Source organism: Rattus norvegicus, chromosome 3 (assembly GCF_021556685.1).
Source record: "Rattus norvegicus strain SHRSP/BbbUtx chromosome 3, alternate assembly SHRSP_T2T, whole genome shotgun sequence".
Classification (NCBI taxonomy): Eukaryota; Metazoa; Chordata; class Mammalia; order Rodentia; family Muridae; genus Rattus; species Rattus norvegicus.
In genome coordinates, this window is record NC_141536.1 from 153,230,042 (window position 1) to 153,253,867 (window position 23,826).

A 23,826-nucleotide genomic window follows, 5' to 3' on the forward strand; every position below is an offset into this window, starting at 1 on the left:
TTGATAAGGCCCAAGTATTCTGAGAGAGCCTGTCTCAAAAACCATGGTAGAGAGCAATAGAAGATATCTAATGTTGACTGACCTCATATGTCCACACACATATGTGTGCACACGCATGTATACACCATACACACAGGAACACACACTGTTGCTAACGTCTCTAAGAAAGCAGTTATGTCTGTACTGTCTGGTCTTGAATACTTTTTTATATGAACCTTAAAGTTATAAAAGGACTAAGAATTCAAAGAAAGAATAGAGAGATAGATTACAATTGTCTACAACTCTAGTTCCAGGGATCTTATGTCCTCCCCCAGTGTCCTTCAGCACCAGGCATGTATCTGGTGCACAGATATCCAGGCAGGCGAGGCACCTGAACACATTAAATGAAAAGAAAAAGTAAAAGCACAATCCACCAAACATACTCAAGTGTTAGACCAGAACACTCAAAACCACGTAGGACATACATCTATGCGACACCCAAAAGGCTCGCATGAAACTTGGGCGAGTCACTGAGAAATCAGTTCTTCATATAAGAGATACTCAGATGAAAATATACAAGAAAGCTGACCACAAAGAAAAGCATTCAGCCGGAAGGACAAACAGAAAACAGAATGGAAGGAAGACTCCTAATGTTCTTCATCCTTTGACTCGGGACTGATCTCAGCAAAGGCAATGAGGATCTCCTGAGAGGTGGCATATGAGAGGGTTGGTGTCAGCTCTCAAGGCCTCTCATCTAAGTGTTAGATGGCACTAAATGGTGCAGAAGAAGATACACTCAAGTCCTCCGTTGTGGTGCTGTGGGGGGAGGGGGGCGCAGCCAGCAAAAGCCAGCAGGCCTGTGACCTGAACGCAATACCTGGATCCCATGTAAAGACAGAAGGAGAGAACTGACTGCACAAAAGGGGTCCTTTGACTCCCACATGGGCTCCATGATGGGGTTACCCGGAAGTGTGAGGAAACATTGTGGGTTTTTGTTTGTTTGTTTGTTTGTTTGTTTGTTTAAGACAGGGTCTCATATAGCCCAGTGTCTTAATAACGTTTCCATTGCTGTGACATTCTACGCCTAGGTCCAGAGGCCAGAAGCTTCCAGGACTAGGTCTAGGTTAGCAGAAGGAGGCAGTAAGCCTCAGAGATGACAATTATACCAGGAGAAGGAAAGTAACTATTACAGACAACAGAAAGCCCTACATGATGACTTCCACAGGCCTTCACACAGTCTCTTTTATCACAGACTGAATCATGGCAGAAAACCCTATAGTGTGTCACTCGGTAAGCTTCTGCCTCAGCCGGCACACCTTAAAGCAGCAGATGAGTCAGAAAAGAGTGAATTTCCTTTGATTCTATGGCACAGCCATGGGGAAGTAAGCCACATTGTGTAGTCTTTGCAGGCCTGTGGCTGGTCTGAGAGCACCTCTCCTCCGGTGTGCCTACCACAGTCCCCACCCTGGGCCAGAGCCTCTGTTTAGCTGTGTTCACCACACATATGCCACTGAAATAAATAACCTACAGAGAAGAAATGCAAACTCACAATGGGGCTTCCTGAGTGGTAAGAGTTATCACTTTTTCAATATCCACAAAACGTGAGCTTTGGAGGGTGGGGCCCAGCACTATGCCATTCCTAGGACTTCAGAGCCTCTTCACTGAATCACAAACCATAATAGCCTTTATAGTTATGTGCTTGTGTGTGTGTATGCATGTATTATATAAATATATATAATTGAGAGACCCTCAATTTAAAAAAAATACCTCCATAAGACCCAGCTGTAAGGCATTTTCTAAATTAGTGATTGACTGGGGAGTGCCCAGCCGATTGTAGGTGGTGCCACCCAAGGCTGCTGTATAGTGGGTCAGCCTAGTGCTGTTTGTATTCTAATGCTAACTAGGGACCCCCAAGATTGGTTACCCCAAAGGTGAGAGTATCTGCACATAAGACACTGAGTGACCCCGCCCCCAGTTAGCCGTGATTGGTAAATAAGGATGCCAACAGCCAATAGCCGGGCAGAAGAGACATGGGTGGGGTTTAGGTTTCACAGGCTTGGAAAGAAAAGACCACGAGGAAGGGAGAGGAAAAAGAAGCCGCCATGGGATAGAAGAACGCTCAGGGGAGGAGAAAGGACAGCTGCACTGGTTAGCTGAGCCATACAAACATGGCCGTGTGGGCCGGCCAATTGGAGCTAAGAGCAGCCCAGATGAAACAGTAATAATTTGGGTTATCATAGGAAAGTAGCTCTAACAGCATGGAGGGCAGGCAGCTGCCTGCTACTGTGCTGCCTACGGCATATTAAAACATAAAGACCGTGTCTCTTTCATCGATGGTCTAAGGTGGGGAAGAAACCCCAGGCTGGGGTTTTTAATAATTTTTACTACACTGTTGGCCCTGGGTTCTTTAAGAAAGCAGTCTGAGTAGGCCAGGGGGAGCAAGCCAGTAAGCAGCACCCCTCCGTGGCCTCTTCATCAGCTCCTGCCTCCAGGTTCCTGCCCTGACTTCCTCAGATGATAACGCTTCCTCGGTGAGGTGGAAGTTAAGCTGAAGAAACAACCCTTTCCTCCCCAACTTGGTTTTGCTCATGGCCTTTCATCATAGCAACAGCAACTCTAACTAAGACACCTCCATGTATATATGTACACATTGCGCCTGCAGTGCCCACAGAAGCCAGAAGACAGCAACGATCGCCTAGAACTGAAGTTTACAGAGTAGACAGTGAGCCACTGTGTAGACACTTAGAACCAAGCCGGAGTCCTCTACTGAGCCCTCTCTCCAACCCTAAGGCTCACTCTATTTGGATAAAAATATAGCCTTCCTTTTCCACCCCCATCAAATGGGTGAGAATTAGCACTGGAGCTGAAAGGAAGGGTAAGGCAGCCGCTGTCATAGACCAAAGCAAAGAACTGAGAGGGAGACACATCTCAGTGGGAATGCTTAGCCTGACATAGAACGCTCCTCCCCCTGAGCTGTGCTAGCAGTCACTCCAGTGCCCCAAGCCTTAATCATGAACCATTGGTCATTGGTTTTCCAGGAGGCAGAGCAGAAAACACAATGGTAAAATATAAAATAAAAATCTAAAAAAAAAAAAAAAAAAAACGAGTGAGTTAACGACCGTCCTTTCTGCTCTGTGGCTTGCGTCTGAAGCGCTGTGTTCCAAGACGGAACGCCTCACTTTCTCTCCCCAGAGACATGAAGCCCCAGACTTCCTTTCCCATATTTGCATGGGAACCACAAAAAGGAGTGTAATGCAAAATATCAAGGTGTCCTGAATTCTGGGAGTTAATCTGTCCCACTCAGCAAGCCGGACAGGTGACACAGGTCTGGAATTTCAGCAACCTGGGACACTGAGGCAGGAGGTGCCCAAGCTCAAGACTAGCCTGAGCTACAGAGTAAGGTCAACACCAGTCTGGGACTTAATAACAACTTATCTCAAATTTTAAAACACGGTGTTGGAGAGGAGGCTGGATGACTAAGAGCACTTGCTGTTCCTGGTCTGTTTACCCCATATAGGGTACCTCACAACCTCCTATAACTCCAGCTCCAAGGAGATCCTACGTTTCTGGCCTCCTGCACTCAGACACACCACCCTACACACACGTGCACACACATACTTTAAAATAATAAAAAATAAATTTCTACAGATAAAAGGAATGCTGGGGTCATGGCATTGTAGAGCACTGGCCTTGGGGTCAACCCCAGGTCTCCAAAAGAGGAGCAATGAGGTGTTCAACTCCCATCCCGTCTCCCCGTCACCCCGCCTTTTCTTCTCTGAAGACTGAGCTGGTTCGCAGAAGAGACAGACATTTATTCTATTAGAGCATGGGGTGAGGCACCTCCGAATTACTTTCCAACTGAGTAAGCAGCAAGATGTTAGCCTCTGTTCTCTATCTGTGGGGTCAGGGTGAAAAATGCCTTTGTGTGTGCGTGTGTGTAGGTGGTGTGTCTGAGTGCAGGAGGCCAGAGGCATGTGTGCGGGCGCGCGCGCACGCACACACACACACACACACACACACACACACACACACACACACACCTTGAACCTACAAACTATACTCTATCAAGTTCACTATGCCCAGAATCCAGTTCAAAGTGTGGCACAAAAGTATCAAAGCCACGCCCACCCAGGTCCTGGGGATCTGATGCCCTCACACAGACATACACGCAGGCAAAAAAGCCCAATGCACATGACATAAAAAGAAATTCTAAAATAAAAAGAAGAACCAACCAAAACTATGGCAGTAAAACACAGACGTTTTTTAAATGCGATCCTTTCTATAAAGTATTTAAGCCCTTAGACTTCCCAAATCTATATGAATTTTGCAGAAATTTTCCAGGTTAAGGTAACTCACTCTTTTTTTTAATATTTTTTAAAGATTTATTTTATTTATTCCATGTATGTAAGTTCACTGTTGCTGTCTTCAGACACACCTGAAGGGGACATCGGATCCCATTATGGATGGTTGTGAGCCACCATATGGTTGCTGGGATTTGAACTCAGGACCTCTGGAAGAGCAGTCAGTGCTCTCAACCGCTGAGCCATCTCTCCAGCCCAGGTAGCTCACTCTTGACTTTAGAGTCCCTCCCCCTTTTGGCTTTATCAGTTCTTCTCTGAGTCAATTCTCTCATACTATTTCTAAGTGTGGTCTGGGGAGCTGTGCGTCAAAAGAGGTGTTTAGGGATGATGGCTGAGTGAGTAAGAGTGCTTCCTGATCAGTCACGAAGACCTGAGTTCAAATGCACATCAGCCATGTGGAGAAAGCCAGGCATGGCCACATGCATGTGTCTGTAAACCCAGCTTTGGGAGAAAAGAAGACAGATCCTAGGAGCGCACTGGCCAGCCAGCTTAGTGGGAGCCAAAATCTGTGAGTATCAGGAAAATAAGGCGCAGATTAAAAGAAGAGGAGCCCATGCACACCCCACATTCGCCTCTGATCTGTATGTGCTTAAACGCACATACATGCAGCACATACATACACACACGAGAGCACAAACACATGCACACTCACATATGCACACACGCACAGATGCGCACACTTGCACACACATGCACACACATGCACACACATGCAAATTCACATATGCACACATGTGCACACTTTCACACACACATGCAAGTGTGCATACACACACATGCACACTCGTGCACACACACACTGCTCATACATCAACGGCCTCCACATTAGTGTCTATGCAACCATCTTTTTCCTTGCTGCTGCTTTCTCTCCAGATAAGCTTAGCTCTGCTCAGGTGCTAACAATTCCCTTTACACAAACACATGAAAAGATTCTATGTCCTACTACAGAGATTACCGGTCATCCATGCTTACTGCTGCTCTGGTCACAATTAGCCAGGAAATAAAAGCAGCTTTAGATGTCTATCAGTGAGTAAATGTATGAAAATACACACTTTCACATTTACACAATAAAACATTATTCGGCTGTTTAAAAACAAAATTGTGAGATTTTTAGGGAAATGGATAGAGCTGGAAACCATCATTCTGGGTGAGGTAACTCGGGCTCAAAAAGATAAAGGTGGCTTCTTTCATTTGTGGATGTTAGCTTTCAATTTTCAGATATGTGTACTTCATTAAGAATACCCACTGAGGGGTTGGGGATTTAGCTCAGTGGTAGAGGGCTTGCCCAGCAAGTGAAAGGCCCTGGGTTCAGTCCCCAGCTCCGAAAAAAAAAGAAAAGAAAAAAAAAAAAAGAATACCCATTGAAGTCAGGAGATTACTAAGGGGTCATGGTGAGGGGAGCTTTCAAGAGAGGGGACATAGGATATAGTGGTCTAAAGAGTTAAAGGAAACTAATGGAACAGGAGAGTTAAATGGGGTGGGAAATGAGAGGGCATAGTAGAAGAGAAAATAGAAACAAATAACTAACACCAAAGACTTTTTTTTTAAGTCCTGTGGAAACTTACTATTGTAGAAGCCTCCTAAGTACAAATGTGCACACAAGAAGAGTTTAAATGGAATCACACTATAACAGGGTGACAGTGCCCCTACTAGACACTACAAATGAACAAAGAAAAGGCCCTGTGCCAGGAGTGTGTTACCTCTTATGGAGTTCTTGATCAGTGAGGTCCCCAAACATCACAGACTATTGTCATTTTTTTGTTAATCCTCCAGAACTTAGTAATAAGGCTCTACCACTGATGATACCATAAAACTTTAGTCATAGAACTGGAGAAATCAGCCATATACTCCTCTGGAAGATTCATCCCTACTGGCTAGCTTTCAGAACACTAGAAAGTGATGAGAAAAATAATCATTGGTTTCGCCCAGCTGTAAACCCTATAGCTGTGAACCCTGCAGCTGTGAACTCTGCAACTGTGAAACCTACAGCTATGAACCCTGCAGCTGTGAAAAATATAAGCTACAACAATGAACAGCCTGACAAGACATGCCTATGGGAACAATAGTGGTGCAGATGTCAAGGAAGTAATCAGCCACATTCTGATTTGATTTAAGGCATGCTCTACAAGATAAAACCCTCCAGCTGGTGTTTTGGATAATCTGAAGATATTGTCCTGTAATGAACCAGATTTTCATTTCTAACATGGAAAGGTATACTGGCTGGTTTTGTGTGTCCATGAGATCCAGTTGTAAGGCATTTTCTCAATTAGTGGTTAGGGGTAGTAGAGCCCATTGTGGGTGGTGTCATCCCCTAGGCTGGTAGTCTTGGGTTCTGTAAGAAAGCAAACTGAGCAAGCCAGGGAAAGCAAGCCAGTAAGTAACATCCCTCCAAGGCCTCTGCATTAGCTCCTGCTTCCTGACCTGCTTGAGTTCCAGTCCTGACTTCCTTTGGTGATGAACAGCAATGTGGAAGTGTAAGCTGAATAAACCCTTTCCTCCCCAACTTGCTTCTTGGTCATGATGTTTTGTGCAGGAATAGAAACCCTAAGACAAAAAAATGGGCTGCAATGGTCATTTTGCCCTTTTATATCCCCAGCACCCTTTCTTCTGTTAATCGCTACTTGCTATAAAGGCTGCACTGAGTGCTTAAAGGAACTTATCACATCCTTTCTTCTTTACTGCTGCACGAGGTCAGTCATGGCAGGCAACTTTTTTTTTTTTGTTTAACCATATGAGCAGGTCTCACTTTCTTCTCTCTGTTCAGTGGAGTCATTTTGGCCTTTCTTAGTGGAAGTGCATGCAAGAAATACTAACGGAATAGAGGTATACTAACCCTCTCCCGGAGGACCAACGTTGATTCCCAGAACCACACAGCAGCTCACAACCATCTGCAACTCTAGTCTCCGGGCATGAAATGCCATCTCCCGACCTCTGCAGGCACCAGGCACACAAGCAGTATAGACATGCAGGCAGGCAAAAAACACCCATACACATAGAATAGAATATTTTAAAGATTTATTTTACATCCATTATATATCGACATGTATAATTAATATGTACAGGTGACAGAATGTGCAAGTCAGTGCAGATGCCTGAGACATTGGATGCCCCAGGAATCTGGAGTTAAAGGTGGCCTAAGCCATCTCATGTGGGTGCTGGAAATAGAACACAGGATCTCTGCAAGACCAGTTTGTACTCTGAACTGCTGAGCCACCTCTCCAGCTCCCTTAAAACTGCTTTCTTTTTAATTCAATCTCATCCATCCAGAAAGTCTGCCTGTCACCAAGAAAGTAGAAATAACAAAGCTTCTAACAGAGCAAAGGAAGAGAAAGACTTACTCACTGCTGGTAGAAATGCAAACTTATGTAGCTGCTATGATAATCCTTAAAGAATTTCCTCAAAAACAAAACAACACAAAACAAAAAAAGCTAACAATTAAAGTGTCAAATGCTCCAGCTGTAAAGGTTCTGTGTACCACCAGAGTGACATTTGCATGGTCACGTTCGTCGTTTGTGATTCCCAAGACTAGGAAATGGAGCAGCCTGTGTGTCTGCAGACAGACAAGGAGATGAAGAAAATGTGATCCACAGGATGGTGAGGAACAGCTTTAATCTCAGCACTGGGGAGGCACTGGCAGGCAGATCTCCGTGACGTCAAGGCCAGCCTGGTCTACATAGGGAGTTTCAGGACAGCCTGGGCTATGTAAAAGAGACCCTATCTCAAAAGAAAAAGAAACAAACAAACAAAGGAAGAAACAAAGGAAGGAAGAAAAAAGGAATGAAGAAAAGAAAAAAGAAAGGAAGGAAAAGAAAGGAAAGGAAGGAAGGAAGAGAAAGGAAAGGAAAGGAAAGGAAAGGAAAGGAAAGGAAAGGAGGGAGGGAGGGAGGGAGGGAGGGAGGGAGGGAGGGAGGGAGGAAGGAAGGAAGGAAGGAAGGAAGGAAGGAAGGAAGGAAAGAAGGAAAGAAGGAAAGAAGGAAAGAAGGAAAGAAGGAAAGAAGGAAAGAAGGAAAGAAGGAAAGAAGGAAAGATAATTTGTGTACACAGCAGAATTTCATGTACAAGTTCAAAAATGAGGTCATGGTACTTGCAGGAAATGGATGGAAGTGGAAGTTACTACCTCAAGCAACGTATTCCAGACTCAGACTCAAGACTCAGAAATACAAATCCTACATAGCTGTTCTTAAAACAGATTTGTGTTCTCGGTACGTGGATACATGTATAAGGAGAAACAAGCCATAAAATCTGAGAGGGGACAAATGACACTAGAGAAAGAAGAGTCAGGGGACAGGTATGGCATGAAGGCAGGAGGATTAATGGAGACAGAAAGGGGCGGAGAGGAGTGGGGACAGTATGAAAATTCTGTGATGAAACCCATTGTTTTCTCTACGCATTCTTAAAACAATGAGAAGAAATGTATTGACTAAGTTCTAAGCAGCTCTAACTCATAGATGACAAGAGAGAAAGAGGTGGGGGTTCCTCCTCAGGGCTCTGTCAAACATGGTCTTTCAAACACTCCATGGTTGGATACCCAAGCTCTTAGTGTCCTGCTCACTACACTGATTCTGGCTTCACTGGAGCCCTGTCCAGGCCCTGAGGAAATTAAATTCAAATATGGAGGCTCCACCTCCAAGACAGAGCACTTCAGTGTATCCTGGGTCTCTCCCATTTGCTGTCAGGAGCGCCATGGAGGCTCCAGGGATCCACCTTGCCCTGTGGCTTCTAACGTTTACCATGCTCCTGCCGATGCTTTCTACTGAGTTAATGTTCCCTCCAGGAGTCAGGAATCAACTCTGTGAAAGTGGGCATCTTGGAAGTAAGCAAAAATGGGAATGTGGCCGAGAGAGAAAAATGGTGACGGAGAAGGAAATCCGGGTAATCTGGATGGTATCAGCAGATGACCAGCGCCGAACCATCCTTTTCTACCAAACCCCATGGGTTGGGGCTTCTGATTATATTGAGTTCCCACTATAGGTTGAAGAAAGAGGAAAAAAGAAAAGTAGAATCATCTTAAGTGACAAAAAGTCGTAAAGATTGGATTGATATTAGGGGTATTCAAGAGATCCCCCCTCTCTCTGATGCGCGTGTGTGTGTGTGTGTGTGTGTGTGTGTGTGTGTGTGTGTGTGTGTGTGTGTGTGTGTGATGAGTTTCATTTCTATTCGATACATAATCATAGGAACGCTATGCTACCTTCCTTGGATTCAGAATGTTCAAGGCCGTCCTCTACACCCCTGTCATTTTTAATCTGAATTCTAATGGGCATTTTGGGAAAACTCAGAGCGGAGGTCGGGAAATCCCAACCACGGAAAGGACTATATCTGGACTTCGTAAAGAGCAACATTAACTCTCTTTGTCTCCAATATGGTCACCATGGCTCCTGCTGGAACACACGTGTATGCTGACAGCGAAAAGAAGTGAGTCTAGGGGTGTGAACGAAGAGAAACAGGAGGGGGGAGGACAGGAGAGACATGAAGAGAAAAGAGTCTGCCAGATCTGTCAGCAGAAGCCTAGCCTTCAGGAGTAGACGTGCAAGGTGGGAAGGCTTTTTAACATATGTGCTCTGGTGAAGAGAAACAGGACTAAAGGAACGGTTCCGATGGATGAGGACCTACGGGCACTGAGTTAGATGCTCGTTGTAGCGCCGAGGAAAATGCATAGAGACTCTGAAAGTGGGATGCTTAATGTGAATAAGGAATATTGGGGAAGCTGGAGGATATGGTCCTGCTTTACGTATGCTCTGTAACATCAACCCAGGCGACAGCCCAGGTTCCCTGTCTCACATATAGAGCAAAGTTCATGCTCGAGGGATTATAACTTGCTCCCCAATGATAAAATCAGATTTATATGGGAACAGAGGAGAGCATTAGTAGTCTGAGTCCATAGAGAAAACAGTGATGATTCTTTTAGTAAGAGGATCTGAACCTGGGCTTCTCATCGACAGTAATATGCAACCAACCCGTAAAGAAAGGCCACTGCACCTTCCGTTTCTACAGATACTACTTCAACAAGGACACAGCCTTATGTGAACTCTTCATCTTCAGTGGCTGTGGGGGCAACAGAAACAACTTTAAAAGTAAATACCTCTGTGAACTCCATTGCATAGAAGTAGAGGTAAGCCTCTTGTTGCCTCACCCCACCTTTAAGGATACTGCGTGGTTGGGATCACTGCTTTACAGGGCAACATCTAGAAAGAGGCTAGCAGGAAATGAGCAGAGAATCAATAAATCACTTCCACATACAGATATGTGAGTCTTAAATCCTGCGGTCCTGTGTTGTTTTCTACCTGAAAAGTAGAGCCTGGCCAAGCATGGTGGCTTACTGGATTACTTGTGTAATCCCAGCCTTCAGGAATCTGAGGCAGTAGTCTGAGCCTAACCTGGGCTATGTAGTGAGTACCAGGTCAACTTGGGCTACATTTAAAAAAAAAAACAAAAAACAAAAAACAAAACATAAAGCTAGAAAGGAAAGGTGGGGAAGGAATGTGGAGAGAGCTGGGGGAGGGGATGAACAGGCTGGGGAGGGGATAAACAGACTGGGGGAGGGGATAAGCATGATCAAATATGTCATATGAAACCTTCAAAAAAACTCATAGGTGTGTGTGTGTGTGTGTGTGTGTGTGTGTGTGTGTGTGTGTGTGTGTGTAATTACTTGCAAGAACATGCAGGTACAGACCCTAACTCTCCACCCAGCATCTCACTACTATGACAGTGACCTGGCTCTTTGAGAACCTCACAGGTTGCTGTCTAGTGGTTAAAAGCAAAGCTCCAGAAGTATCCAGAAAGTGAGGAAGACCCCACTCACGATACAGTACCTGACACCACCGTCTACAGAGGACTCAATCTGCACCTTCCCGCAGCACGGCTGATAGGAGAATATTATCTATAGACAACTGTGATATTTGGGTGACACCTTCAGAACCAGTCGATTGGGTCCTTTTATCTGTACTGATAACCCTAACAACTGCAAATTTTATTTATTAACAGAAGGACTAATCCAAACCCAAGGATGAGAGAAGCGGCGCTGGACTCATGCAGAGTGAATAAAAAGTCGAAACTTCTGACGACATTTAGAATTCGAAATTCTTGCTGGTTCCCTTGCCTAGGATGACCTTTCCCGCTGGTTAGCTGTATGCAGTTTTTTTTTTTTCTTTTCTTTTTTCCTTTCTTTTTTTTTTTGGACTGGGGACCGAACCCAGGGCCTTGCGGTTGCTAGGCAAGTGCCCTACCACTGAGCTAAATCCCCAACCCCAGCTGTATGCAGTTTTAATTGATATTTTCTTGAACGTCAGCCCCGGTACGAATTCATACATTATTCCCATCCAAGATGCTTCCAACAGAAGCTACATAGATGACCCCTTCATGGGCACCCACCTCTTCCTTCATGAGTTAGTCCCCATGGTATTCTTTGTCTTCGCTCTCTGGCACTGTTTCCACCAAGATAACTGGCATTTAATTCTCATATCTGCCTCAAATCATCTGTTAGTCAACCTTCAGGTATGTTCGCATTCTGGGGACCTGTCTCTAGCATCCCAGTTGGCAGAACCGTAGAAGCCATGGCATTGCATCGGGGAGCTCTGATTATTCAAACTCTTATCAACAGTGGAGCCTCACAGAGGAATCTATCCACGTGAGCCAGTACCCTAGTGCTTGCACACGCTGATAGGACCTGTGGTCCCACATGAGTCAGCCCGTGATGACTCCAGCTCTGTGCGAACACTAACATCCACAGACCCTAGGTTATGGTCACAGCTTGGAGAAGCCATTAGGAAGGGGCACAAACAATATATCAGAGGCCTTAGCGTTCTTACTCCCTTTCCCAGGGGATTACTATGATACAAGGTGGTGAGGGCAAAGAAACAAGAAGATTCTAGTATCCTCTAAGTATTGGGTCGAAATCTCCAAGGCCAGCATCCCATGCTGTGCTGTGTCAAATGTAGTTTTGTTCTCCAGCCTGACACTGTAGAGTTGATTTACCTGGTGCCATTCATGGCAGTCTGGAACGGTTTTCTCCCTCTGGTTTACAAAGACTTGGTGTTTTATAAGAATGGCTCAAATGCAACTTCTTTAAAAAGTCTTTGAGAGCGACGTTCTAGTTCAAAGGATGACTATAAGTAACGTGTTTGGTAGAGACAAGGAATTCATGACGCAATTTCCTCTTAAGTTTCAATAGATCCTAATGATGCTTCCTTTTAAAAAAAAAAAAAGGCAAATGTAGGCACAGGACAGATGGCTCAGTCAGCAAAGTGCCCACTGCACAAGCATGAAGACCTGAGTTCAACACCCAGCACACATGTAAAAAGACTGCATGTCTATAATCCCAATGCAAGGAAGGCCTAAGACGTGTAGGTTCCCCGGAGCTCGTGTGGAGACGTCTAGCCAATCAGCAAATGTCAGGTTCTGCAAGAGGCTCTACGTCAAAAGATAAGCTAGAGCAAGATCAAGAAAGGCACCCAGCATCAGCCTCTGCCCCCATCACACAAATAATTAATTAATAATCAGTTAATTGCAATAACAAGTTAAATGCTGAGGGCTCGGGTGAACGTTCACTCACAGAGCATGAGTTCTATCCCAAGAATCCACATTAAAAATCTGGGCATGGTGGACACAGGGGCACATGGTTATGGGGAGGCAGAGACAGGTAAATCAGGCAGCCTGGGGTCATCAGTGCACTCCAGGGTCCAGGAAACACCCCCCACAACAAGGTAGCTGTCTGGCTTGGTTAGGGTTTGCATTGTTGTGAAGAGACACCTTAAAGGTTCAGAAAGTCAGTCTATAATCATGAAGGCAGGAACATGGCAGCATCCAGGCAGGCATGGCGCAGGAGGAGCTGAGGGTTTTCTACATCTTCATCTGAAGGCTGCTAGGAGAAGACTGGCTCCCAGGCAGCCAGGTCAAGGGTCTTAAAGTCCACATCCACAGTGACACACTTCCTCCAACAAGGCCACTATAGTGCCAAGCATATACAAACCAACACCCTGGGCATGAGGGCACATGCTTTTAATCCCAGCCCTGGGGAGACAGAGGCAAGGGAATATCTGTGAGTTCAAGTCCAGCCAGGTCTCTATATGGCCAAGGATAGGCAGGGCTGTGTAGAAAGGCCCTTTCTCAAGAGGACAAGGAGGAAGAGGAAGAAGAGGAAGAGGAGGAGGAAGAGGAGGAGGAGGAGGAGGAGGAGGAGAAGGAGGAGGAGGAGGAGGAGGAGGAGAACCACCACAAGAGCAGGTGGACTGCTCCTGAGGGATAACACCCAAGGTTGATTCTGACCTCTACATACACATGGGCATGTGTGTGCATGCACACACAAACACACACACAGGAACATGAATGCATGCCTACAGATGCATGTCGACACACAAAATACATATAGGACATAGTCTCAAAAGGCTCTACACAGGGGCTGAAGAGATGGCTCAGTGGTTAAGAGCAATTGCTGCTCTTCCAGGTCCTACGTTTGATTCCCGACATCCACATGTTTCACATAAAACAGGCTCACAGCTCTTTCAGACACCATCTTCTGGCCTCTGCGGGCACAGGCAAAACACTCATACATATAAAATAATCCTTTTTGAAATGTAAATGTTTTACATTTACCCATAACTGTGCATAGTAGCGTGCCTCCTTTCTTCCTGGTGGCAGCCGGTTTCCTTTCATGAAATTCACGTCTTCCCCTTTTTATGGTGTCTGGTTGCGGGGTGGGGGGGGGGGGGTTGCACGCACCTTTTTATCACAACAGAAGTCAGAGAAGCAACATTCCTGGTGGTGAGCACATTCCAGACACCACAGCAGGAGGACACTGGGTCCTTTAAGACCAAGGCTCACCAGCAGGTGCCAGTTTGCTCCCCACCCCCAACCAGACATCTGGCAGTGGCTGGGGGTATTTTTGGTCACAAAAGGAAGAACCACTGGCATCTAATGATGGGGCCACAGTGCAGCTGAATGTCACATAAGGAGCAGACACACACAATTACCCAAAACAAAACAGTTATGACTGGCGAGCTGAGTCAGTGCTTAAGAGTGCTTGCTGCTGGGGTTGAGGATTTAGCTCAGCGGTAGAGCGCTTGCCTAGCAAGCGCAAGGCCCTGGGTTTGGTCCCCAGCTCCGGGGGGGGGGGGGGGGGGGCGGGGGGGGCGTGGGTGGAGTGCTTGCTGCTCTTCCAGAGGACCCTGGTTATGTTGCTGGCATCCACATCAGGTGACTCACAGCTGCCTGTGACTCCAGATGCAAGGGAAAACACACACACACACACACACACACACACACACACACACACACACACACGAATAATAAAATCTTAAAACATGTTAATAAGACCAAGGTTGAGAAATCCTCTGTCAGCTGTATATTTTTCCCTGTCTCAGGAAATCCTAATCTTGAGAGAGGGAGTTCCCAGCTTAGGTGACATGCTTCCCACCTCTAAACCCTCCATGATGTCATTGTTCCCAGCCGGGGTCCATATCTCTCCGTGAATCATGGCAGCCCCAACGTACTCGGTTCATTTTGCTCCATTCGTTGTTCGGGTTAATTAGGATTACTTTTACTGTGGAGAGACACCACATCCAAGGCAACTTGTAGAGAAAACATTTAATTTTGGATTACTTACAGTTTCAGAGTGTGCGCCCTTGACCATCATGGCGGGGAGCACGGCAGCAGGCAGGTGGGCATAGCGCTGGAGAAGGAGCTGAGGCTTTACATCCTGATCCTAAAGCATGAGGCAGGCAGAGCTAACTAGGAATGGTATGAGCTCATCCCCAGTGACCCGCCTCCTCCAACAGGGCCACACAGCCTACCCTTTCCTAAACAGTTCTACCAACTTTGGATCAAGCATTCAAATACGTGAGCCTGGGGGAGGGGGGGAGGGACGACACGGAACGTTCTCATTCAAACCACCACAGTCTACTCCTGTTTGGCTTTTTGTTGTTGTTAGATTTTTTTTCTTTCTTGTTTTCGTTGTTGAGGCAGAGTCCCTGCCTTAAACTTCCTCTATGTTGGGGTTCCAGGAGTCGCCCCGCAAATCACACAAACACTGATATCAGTTAGAGAGGAACGGTTTATTGAACGCATACCTTCAGACTGATTGATCAGGGCCATAGCTCAGAAGTCGGGAGCTGAGGCTACAACCCGAAACATTTTTCTGCGTCAGCTGATAAAGGCTAAAACCTCAAAAACTCCAACTTCCAGCAGGTGGTCAGCCCCTGACTCAAGCCATTTTAGACACAACGGTTCACACTGACCTTTCATTTGATGGGTCCTACATGAAGCTTGTGGCTGTGGAATCTCTTAGGATTAATAAACCTCATAACATAGAGAACATAACAGGGTGTGTGGTCAGCAGGACCCTGCTCTGAGTCACTTTTCTGCGTCAATGACTGGCGGGCACATTACAGCAACAATATGAGATAGCTGGTGGGCATGGAACAAAATGGCTGCAGCTATGCTAGTGGGGCAGACCTCAAAACTCGATAGCCAAGGTTAACAAAGGAACTTCTATTCTTTCTGCCTCCACCTCCCAAGTGCCACTATTGCAAGGAGGTGCCATACCATACCCAGTGTGTGCCTGTGTATGCTGGACAACCGCTGTACCGATTAAGCTGTGACCCCAACCTCTTGTTTTGATTTTGAATTTCAGTGCTAAGAAGACAGAAGAAACAGAGGAAAGAAAGGAGGTCGAGTTGTTCCTTATGTCTTGCCTCTGCTTGAAAAGCCTCTATTTAAAGGAAAAAGAGTAAAACACGGGGAATATTAAAATTAAAAACGAAAAGACGCAACCTACAATATGGCCTCCGTAGAACAGAAGAGTTTAACGACAACTGAAAATACTATATGCATCAAGAAATATCAATAATAACTTAGTCGTAATCCAAAAACTATGGCAGGAAGAATGTAGGTTTTTTTGTCTAATGTTCGGCTGACTTAACTGAGATGTCATGGAAGTCTTTGAACCGTTTGGTAAAGATCTTAGCAAACCACGGTGGTGGTTTGAATGGTCCCCATAAGTGTCGGTCTGGGTACCAGAGATCTCAGGTCAAGAGAGAAGAACTCAAGCAGGAGGGGAAGTATGGCTGCGGGAACCAAGGCAGTAGAGGGCTGGCTAGCTAGAAAGGCACATGGGAGCTTGGTGCACAGGAGTCTCTAGTGGCAAAGGCTTCAGGAAAGAGTTCTCTTCCCAGGCTGTGTTACAGCTCTTATGACAGATGTTCTCAGATGATGGCGTAATTCTCACACACACCTTTATTCCTTCTGGATAGAATCTTACATACAGTTTTGATGTGTGTTGGGGTCTGACAGCAGGTGCTTCCTATTGGCTTGGTCTGAGGTGTTTGTTATGCCTCATCTACATGTGGAAAGGGCTTGGAGACACTGCCCCTATGTGACCAATGGCCACAATTCTCTCTATGGGGAGCTGTGACAGGAGCCTGGTTTCAGGAGCAGGCAAAGCTCCTGCTGTCCCTTTTGGGTCCCCAGGGCGTCAAGCCCTGCTTGACCTTACTAGGCTTCCTCTCATGGTCCACCACCCCACATATAAGCTCTTGTGTCTGAATGCTTCATCCCCAGTTAATGGAACTGTTTGGGAAGGATTAGGAGGTGTGACCTTGTTGGAGGAGGTGTGTCAATGGGGGTGGGCTTTGGAGTTTCAAAAGTCCATGCCAGCTCCAGTTAGCCTGCTCTCTCTGCCCAGGGCTTGTGATCAGACCTGAGCTCTCAGCTGCTGCTCAGATGTCATGTATGCTGTCCAGTGTCGTGCTCCCCACCATGATGGTCATGAACTCTAACCCTCTAGAACCATGAGCTCACAAATTAAATCCTTTCTTTTACAAGTGTTTGGTTATGGTGTCTCTTCGCAGCAATAGAAAAGGAACAGGACGAGCAGTAGCCATGGAGTTGCAGGTTCTTGTTAAATATAAACAGCTAAATCTGTAAGAAATAAAATCCCTTCACAAGTAAAACCCAGATCCAGCTATGACACAGTGTCCAGTGACAAAAGTTTTATGGGAGAACACCAGTAACTTCATGCCTCCTGGGTTTGCTACCAGGCCAAATGCTACTGTGGTTTGAATACAGTTTGCACAGCCCAAAGGCTTCTCATGCTAAAATTTTACCCCCATTAGACAAACTTGAAACTTCATTTGACTACAGTGTTTCGAGCTCTTGGAATGGGAATAGGATTTGGAAAAGAGCAGAGTTCCCTTCATCCGATTCGTGTGCTCTTGTAAGAGAAAGGAATAAAGCAGGCTCAGTGTCGCACACAGTTAGTCTCAGCACCCAGGAGGCAAAGGCAAGGGAATCTCTTAGTTTGAAGCCAGCCTGGTCTACAGAGCACCATTGCAAGACAGCCAGGGCTGCACAGAGAAACCCTTGTCTTGAAGAAATAAAAAAATAATGTTTAGCCTGGAGGTGGCCACCTCTAATCTGAGCCCTTGGGAGGCAGGGGCAGGTGGATCTCTGAGTTCAAGGCCAGCCTGGTCTCCAAAATGAATTCCAGGACAAGTGGGGCTACACATGGAAACCCTGTGTCAAAACAAACAACAAGAAGGGAATGGCCAGACATATACAGACGTAAGTGCATGCTCTGTCCCTTGCTGATATTCTGTGACACACCAGCACTCTACTAGCGAAACAACCGTAAGATGTGGCCCCTCGATCATAAACCTCTAGAGCCAAGAGCCAAAGTAAACTTCTCTCCCTAGAGTAGCCTGCATCCGGTTTGTCATTGCAGCAATGAAAAACGAACTAATCCCTGAAGTGGAAACTTGTAGTTTCTTTGGAAAGCTAGTTATGTCAAACCATGTTTTCCTGAGGCAGACACAGGTGAAAGGATGTTTGGGTATAGCAAACGTGTGAAGGGACACTTGATGGAGGAGTATAAATGTGCCCCCATAGACAGTAGGAGATCAGCACTGGCCATCGGTTTGGTTTATTTGACTTTGCTATTCTTCACTACACTGTTGAGAGAAGCTCGCCCCAGAACTGCCTGTGAGAGACTCCTGTGGTGGTTTGCCACTTCCACGGCCTCTCCTCAGGCTGGTTGGCGAGCCTTGTGGTTCCTTCAGGATTGAACTGTAGCTGCCGGTTTGCGTCTGGTGTCTTCCTGCCTAGAGGACTGGTCTCCAGATGCTTAATCGTATTTGACGTTTGCTGTGGGACTGTACTGCTCGCCCCCAAAGAACTATTGCTGAACAGGTCCACTTCCCCTATATCCTAATAGCTTTTCTCTTCCACTGCCTCTGCTGGGTATCGGGCTAGAGGAGAGGTCGAACCCTTATTAAAAGAAGGTTGCCAAAAAAATGTATGCCTACAAATCCCCACTCACAAATCAAGTCTAGACGGACATTCTCTAGCATGTTAATGACAGGTGTCTGTGGTTGAAAAGACCTTTGAATTTTTGCATCTTGACCACCCCAGAGATGATCGTGTGTCCCTTTTTTCAAAAACTGAAGAGGAGAAAGAGAGAGAAGATAGGGAAGGTGCCCCAATCTTAAACATAAAAGAGCTATGAAGTTACAGGAAAACTGAGGAACAGAAAGCAACGGAGACAAGACGAGCTGAGGAGGGACGTTTACTAACAAGCACAAGTGCCAAGGTAGAGCCGTCGGGTGTAGAGAGCACCAACCAGGGAGCCTGGCAGGATTGGTGATGCCTGCAAGGCACTCCCTACCCTACTCATCTTCCCTCATAGGGGGAAAAATGTTTTTCTGTTCTTGATCTCAACCATTTGACCCTGTATGCTTTGTATAAGAAGCACTGAAACAGGAATAACTCTCCCCAGATAAGTATTCCCCACCTGAAGAAACATGTCACATCACAAAAAGAGAGGACATGACCTGACACCATCATTTGTTGGGTGTGGTTCAGTAGGGAAAGCAGAAACTCTGACCACAGTGAGCTTTGCCTTTAGGCTTCTACTGTGGCCTTCAGTGGTCTGTGGCCTAGATTTCTGCTGCCCCCTGGTGGCTCAGAGACCAAAGCACCCAGCAAAGAATTTCTGCCCCCAAGCCATCCCCCCAGGGACTTCTTCCTTCTTGGGTTTGTCAACCTTCATGAAGCTGGTCTGTCTACACCCTATTCCCTCCATAACAGATCTTGACTCAATAGCAACTCCCACCCTCGTCACCCTACACCCCCACTTACCATCTATGCCATGCCCCAAGGGATAAAGGAATGAATCCGCAGAGAGTGATGCTGGTGGCCCTTGGTGTTGCCAGGGGAGGAACAGAGTTCTCAGATGGCAAGGAAAGGGGTACAGGACATGGGTCATCCGCAGCCCCCACACGGGAGGTCAGAAGCACACTGTAATGAAGCTGAGGGTGGGAGCCAGGGTGGCTTTTCAGCCTGGTCAAAGGTTAATATGAGGCTCAAAGACTGGGAGCAGCAGGTAGGATCGGGACTCATGGGGAGCTGCTTTGCAGAATTCAGGCCCAAAGGGACTTAAACCTCCAGGAAGGAAAGTTTTGTCTGGTTTTATTTTGTTTGGTTGGTTTTTGTTTTGTTTCTTCATTTTTTGTTTAGGGCACATCAGGGGAAAAAACAGCCTAGAGATTCCACAAAGATCTGAAATTTAAGTCTTCCTCTCCCTCTCCCTCTCCCCCTCCCTCTCCCTCTCCCCCTCCCTCTCCTCCTCCCCCTCCCCTCCACCTCCACCTTCTCCTTTCCCCTCCCCCTTCCTCCCTCTCTCTCTCTCTCTCTCTCTCTCTCTCTCTCTGCCCCTCCATGTGTGTGTGTCTATGCCTGTCTCTGTCTCTGTTTCTGTGTGTGTATGTGTATTTCTCTGTGAGTATGTTTGTCTGCCGCCCCACCCCATGTGAGTGTGCCCACCCATTTGTGTGTATCTATGCCCATCTCTCTGTACCTCTCTCTATTTCTCTCTGTCTCTCTGTCTCTGTGTGTGTGTGTGTGTGTGTGTGTGTGTGTGTATTTCTCTGAGGGTATGTCTGTCTGTCTCTCCTCTCCCCCCATGTCAGTGTGTCCATCCAGATGTGTGTGTCTATGCCTGTCTCTGTCTCTATGGATATGTCTATCTCTATGGATATGTCTCTCTCTGTCTCTCTGTCTCTCTCTCTGTCTCTGTCTCCCTGTGTGTCTCTCTCTGTCTCTATCTCTCTCCATCTCTGTCTCTGTCTCCCTGTGTGTATCTCTCTGTCTCTCTCTATCTCTCTCTCCATCTCTGTGTGTGTCTCTGTCTGTCTGTCTCTATCTCTGTGTGTGTGTGTGTGTGTGTGTGTGTGTATTTCTCTGTGGGTATGTCTGTCTATCCTCTCTCCCCATGTGAATGTGCCCACCCATATGTGTGTGTCCATGCCTGTCTCTGTCTCTGTGTATCTCTCTATGGGTATGCCCCTCTCTGTCTCTCTCTCCCCTCTCATCCTTCCTCCATCCCTCCTTCCTCAATGCCATTGCTATGGACACAGACTGCACAGAGTAGCCCCCACCTGATGGAAGGAAAGGCTGGCTCACAGGCCTCAGCCTCTGATCCCATTCTCACCTGGCAGAAAATCACTTTACAGCCTCTGAGGGTTCCCGGGGACAGACAGCATCAACTGCTCTCATGGAAGTCTCTATCATACTGATTTTTAATTATGTACATAAAGCTATACAAGAAGCCTTGCACTGAGGGCTTTGGGAGACAAGAGGGTCACTTGAGCCCACGAGTTCAAGGCCAGCCTGAACAACACAAGCAACACTCCAAACACACTTTTTACTTTTGATTTTTTTTTTTTTTTTTTTTGGTTCTTTTTTTCGGAGCTGGGGACCGAACCCAGGGCCTTGCGCTTCCTAGGTAAGCGCTCTACCACTGAGCTAAATCCCCAGCCCCTTTACTTTTGATTTTTAAGAAAACAATAAAATGATAAGCAATGGGCTGGAGAGATGGCTCAGTGGTTAAGAGCACTGACTGCTCTTCCAGAGGTCCTGAGTTCAATTCCCAGCAACCACATGGTGGCTCACAACCATCTGTAATGGGATCCGATGCCCTCTTCTGGTGTGTATGAAGACAGCTACCATGCACTCAGATAAATAAAATAAATCTTTAAAAAAAAAATGATTGGGGCTGGGGATTTAGCTCAGTGGTAGAGCGCTTACCTAGGAAGCGCAAGGCCCTGGGTTCGGTCCCCAGCTCCGAAAAAAAGAACCAAAAAAAAAAAAAAATGATAAGCAAAATAGTGGTCAGCAGCCCAGCAGCCTCACATCAGCCCTTCCTGAGTCCTGGGGCTGCCACTGCACAGCTTGTGGCACAATGTGGCCACCTGTCAACAGATCAGGCAAGACCAGCGCGTCTCCTCAGAAAAATGAGTGCTCTCAACCCACTAATATCCAGAATCACACTTAACACTTTTTATACGTATTACACTGTGGGTGTGCATGTCACAATGCACATGTAAAAGGGTCAGACAACAGTTTGCCCAAGTAGATTCTTTCCTTCCATCATGTGAGTCCTGGGCATCAAACTTGGGCCATCAAACCTGGAGACCAGCACTTTACCCGTTGAGCCATCTCAGTGGCCCACACCTAGCAACCCTGATTTAATTGCATGTGCCCCTGGGCCAGCACAGCTTCTTTCTACATTGCCCTGCTACCCAGACAGTATCCTTTCCTTCTCCGCTGGCAGAGGCTTGGCTTTTATGTCTTGTCCCAGGTAAGACCAATCTAAGCCATTCCCTCTGCAAACATCTGCTTTCCAGGCCCCTCTGTGACAACTTCTCGCAGGAAGAGGGTGCTGTGAGTTGAAGGTGTTCCTGCATTGCCATCACACATGGCTTCTCCCTGCTGTGCCATCTAGAGTTCCAGCTGACCCTGCTCTACCTGTGAAGCAAGGAGCAGGCAGCACGAAGACAAAACCTGAGGCTTTGAGCCACCGAGCCAGCCCCATGCTGTTTCTCACTGTGTCTTTGTTGACCAAAGCCCCTGGCTTGTTGAATTTCTTACTGCTTGCAGCCCAAAGCCTTTCAATTGATGTACTAAGAAATGCCATTCACTCTTTTATTCATTCAAAGATGTATTGAGAGCTATGAAGGGAAGCTATTTAAGAAACTAGAATTCTGGGGTTGGGGATTTAGCTCAGTGGTAGAGCGCTTGACTAGCAAGCTCAAGGCCCTGGGTTTGGTCTTCAGCTCCGGGAAAAAAAAAAAGAAAAGAAAATAAACTAGAATTCTATTGCTAAGAAATTGTCCCATTTCCTTGGGAAAAAAATATAGACCAAGATATATACATAAAAAATGTGGGGTGGGTGCTTTCCACTCGGCCGTTCTCCTGTACAGAAGGCAGCCATGGCACCCAGCCGGAATGGCATGATCCTGAAGCCCCACTTCCACAAGGACTGGCAGCAGCGAGTGGACACGTGGTTTAACCAGCCGGCACGCAAGATCCGCAGACGCAAGGCCCGGCAGGTGAAAGCGCGCCGTATCGCCCCTCGCCCCGTGTCCAGTCCCATCAGGCCCATCGTGAGGTGCCCTACAGTTAGATACCACACCAAGGTCCGGGCTGGCAGGGTCTTCAGCCTGAAAAAACTCAGGGTGGCTGGTATCCACAAGAAAATGGCACGCGCCATCGGCATCTCTGTGGACCCAAGAAGGCGAAACAAATCCACTGAGTCACTGCAGGCCAACGTTGCAGCGCCTGAAGGAGTACCGCTCCAAGCTCATACTTTTCCCCAGGAAGCCTTCTGCTCCGAAGAAGGGAGACAGTTCTGCTGAAGAACTTAAATTGGCCACGCAGCTAACAGGATCTGTGATGCCCATCCGGAATGTGTACAAAAAGGAAAAGGCCAGAGCCATCACGGAAGAAGAGAAGAACTTTAAGGCTTTCGCCAGCCTTCGCATGGCCCGAGCCAATGCCTGGCTCTTTGGCATCCGAGCAAAGAGGGCGAAAGAAGCCGCAGAGCAAGACGTTGAGAAGAAAAGGTAATGCGCGGTTGGAGAGTCATAATAAATTTTCCATCAAGCAAAAGAAAAAAATGCGGGGTGGGTAAGGGGTATGTATGTATATAGGGGGAAGAGGGGGATATGGGTGTGTATGGGTGTTGGGAGGATGTGAGGGCAGCGGGTATATATAAAAGGGTATCAATGTCTTTTTTTTTTTCTTTTTTTCAGAGCTGGGGACCGAACCCAGGACCTTGTGCTTGCTAGGCAAGTGCTCTACCACTGAGCTAAATCCCCAACCCCGCAAGGTGGTCTTCTAAGTAAAGAGTTATGTGTGACACCAGAAACAATCTTAGAGTAAATCTCCGTCTTGGAGGTGGTATCCTGATTTGTTTGGTGTATAACAAGGGGAGAGAACCAGAAACCATGTCAAAGTTCCATCCTGAGCTGAGCGGTCCAGTGGGAACAGACCCTGAGTATAACCAAGGAAAACCCAAGCAGGAGATGGTGGTGCACACCTGTGATCCCAGACCTAGGGAAGCAGGCATAAGATCAGGAAGGAGTTCACGGCCAGCCTCAGCTACATAGAAAGTTGAGGCTAATGCTAGGCTATGAGAAACTTCAAAAGTCAAAAAAGCAAA

At 46.7% G+C, this 23,826-nt stretch overlaps 1 protein-coding gene, 1 long non-coding RNA gene and 1 pseudogene across 4 annotated transcripts in view; 2 read left to right on the forward strand and 1 right to left on the reverse strand.

Annotated features, from left to right (window-relative positions):
- Nucleotides 1–15,145, reverse strand: part of LOC147995802 (uncharacterized) — a 28,162-nt gene extending 13,017 nt beyond the window's left edge. Inside the window, exon 1 of one of the 2 annotated variants that reach the window (XR_015684807.1) lies at nucleotides 14,938–15,141. This is a non-coding gene — a long non-coding RNA (uncharacterized LOC147995802). Of the gene's footprint in view, nucleotides 1–14,937 lie in introns of both variants that reach the window. The other variant, XR_015684806.1, reaches the window with a different exon arrangement.
- Nucleotides 8,952–10,752, forward strand: Spint5p (serine peptidase inhibitor, Kunitz type 5). Of its 2 annotated transcripts, none has more exons than NM_001395121.1 (2): nucleotides 8,952–9,153; nucleotides 10,280–10,752. In NM_001395121.1, exons 1-2 carry the CDS (start codon nucleotides 9,024–9,026, stop codon nucleotides 10,585–10,587), a joined length of 438 nt encoding a protein of 145 aa, NP_001382050.1. In that variant the 5' UTR covers nucleotides 8,952–9,023; the 3' UTR covers nucleotides 10,588–10,752. The 2 variants fall into 2 exon arrangements, with proteins under 2 accessions (NP_001382050.1, XP_087509865.1); XM_087653739.1 differs by lacking the exon at nucleotides 8,952–9,153 and adding an exon at nucleotides 9,663–9,752 and having other exon boundaries at nucleotides 10,280–10,647.
- Nucleotides 15,146–22,570: 7,425 nt separating the features above from the next.
- LOC108350622 (60S ribosomal protein L13 pseudogene) lies at nucleotides 22,571–23,231 on the forward strand (annotated as a pseudogene).
- The last annotated feature ends 595 nt before the right edge of the window (nucleotides 23,232–23,826 follow it).

What these genes read in the sequence shown, in the direction of transcription:
- Spint5p (NM_001395121.1), top strand. Translation starts at nt 9,024, where the DNA reads ATGGAGGCTCCAGGGATCCACCTTGCCCTGTGGCTTCTAACGTTTACC. An exon ending in TGAAAGTGGGCATCTTGGAA is followed by an intron (nt 9,154 to 10,279) that starts GTAAGCAAAAAT and finishes TCTCATCGACAG; the next exon opens with TAATATGCAACCAACCCGTA.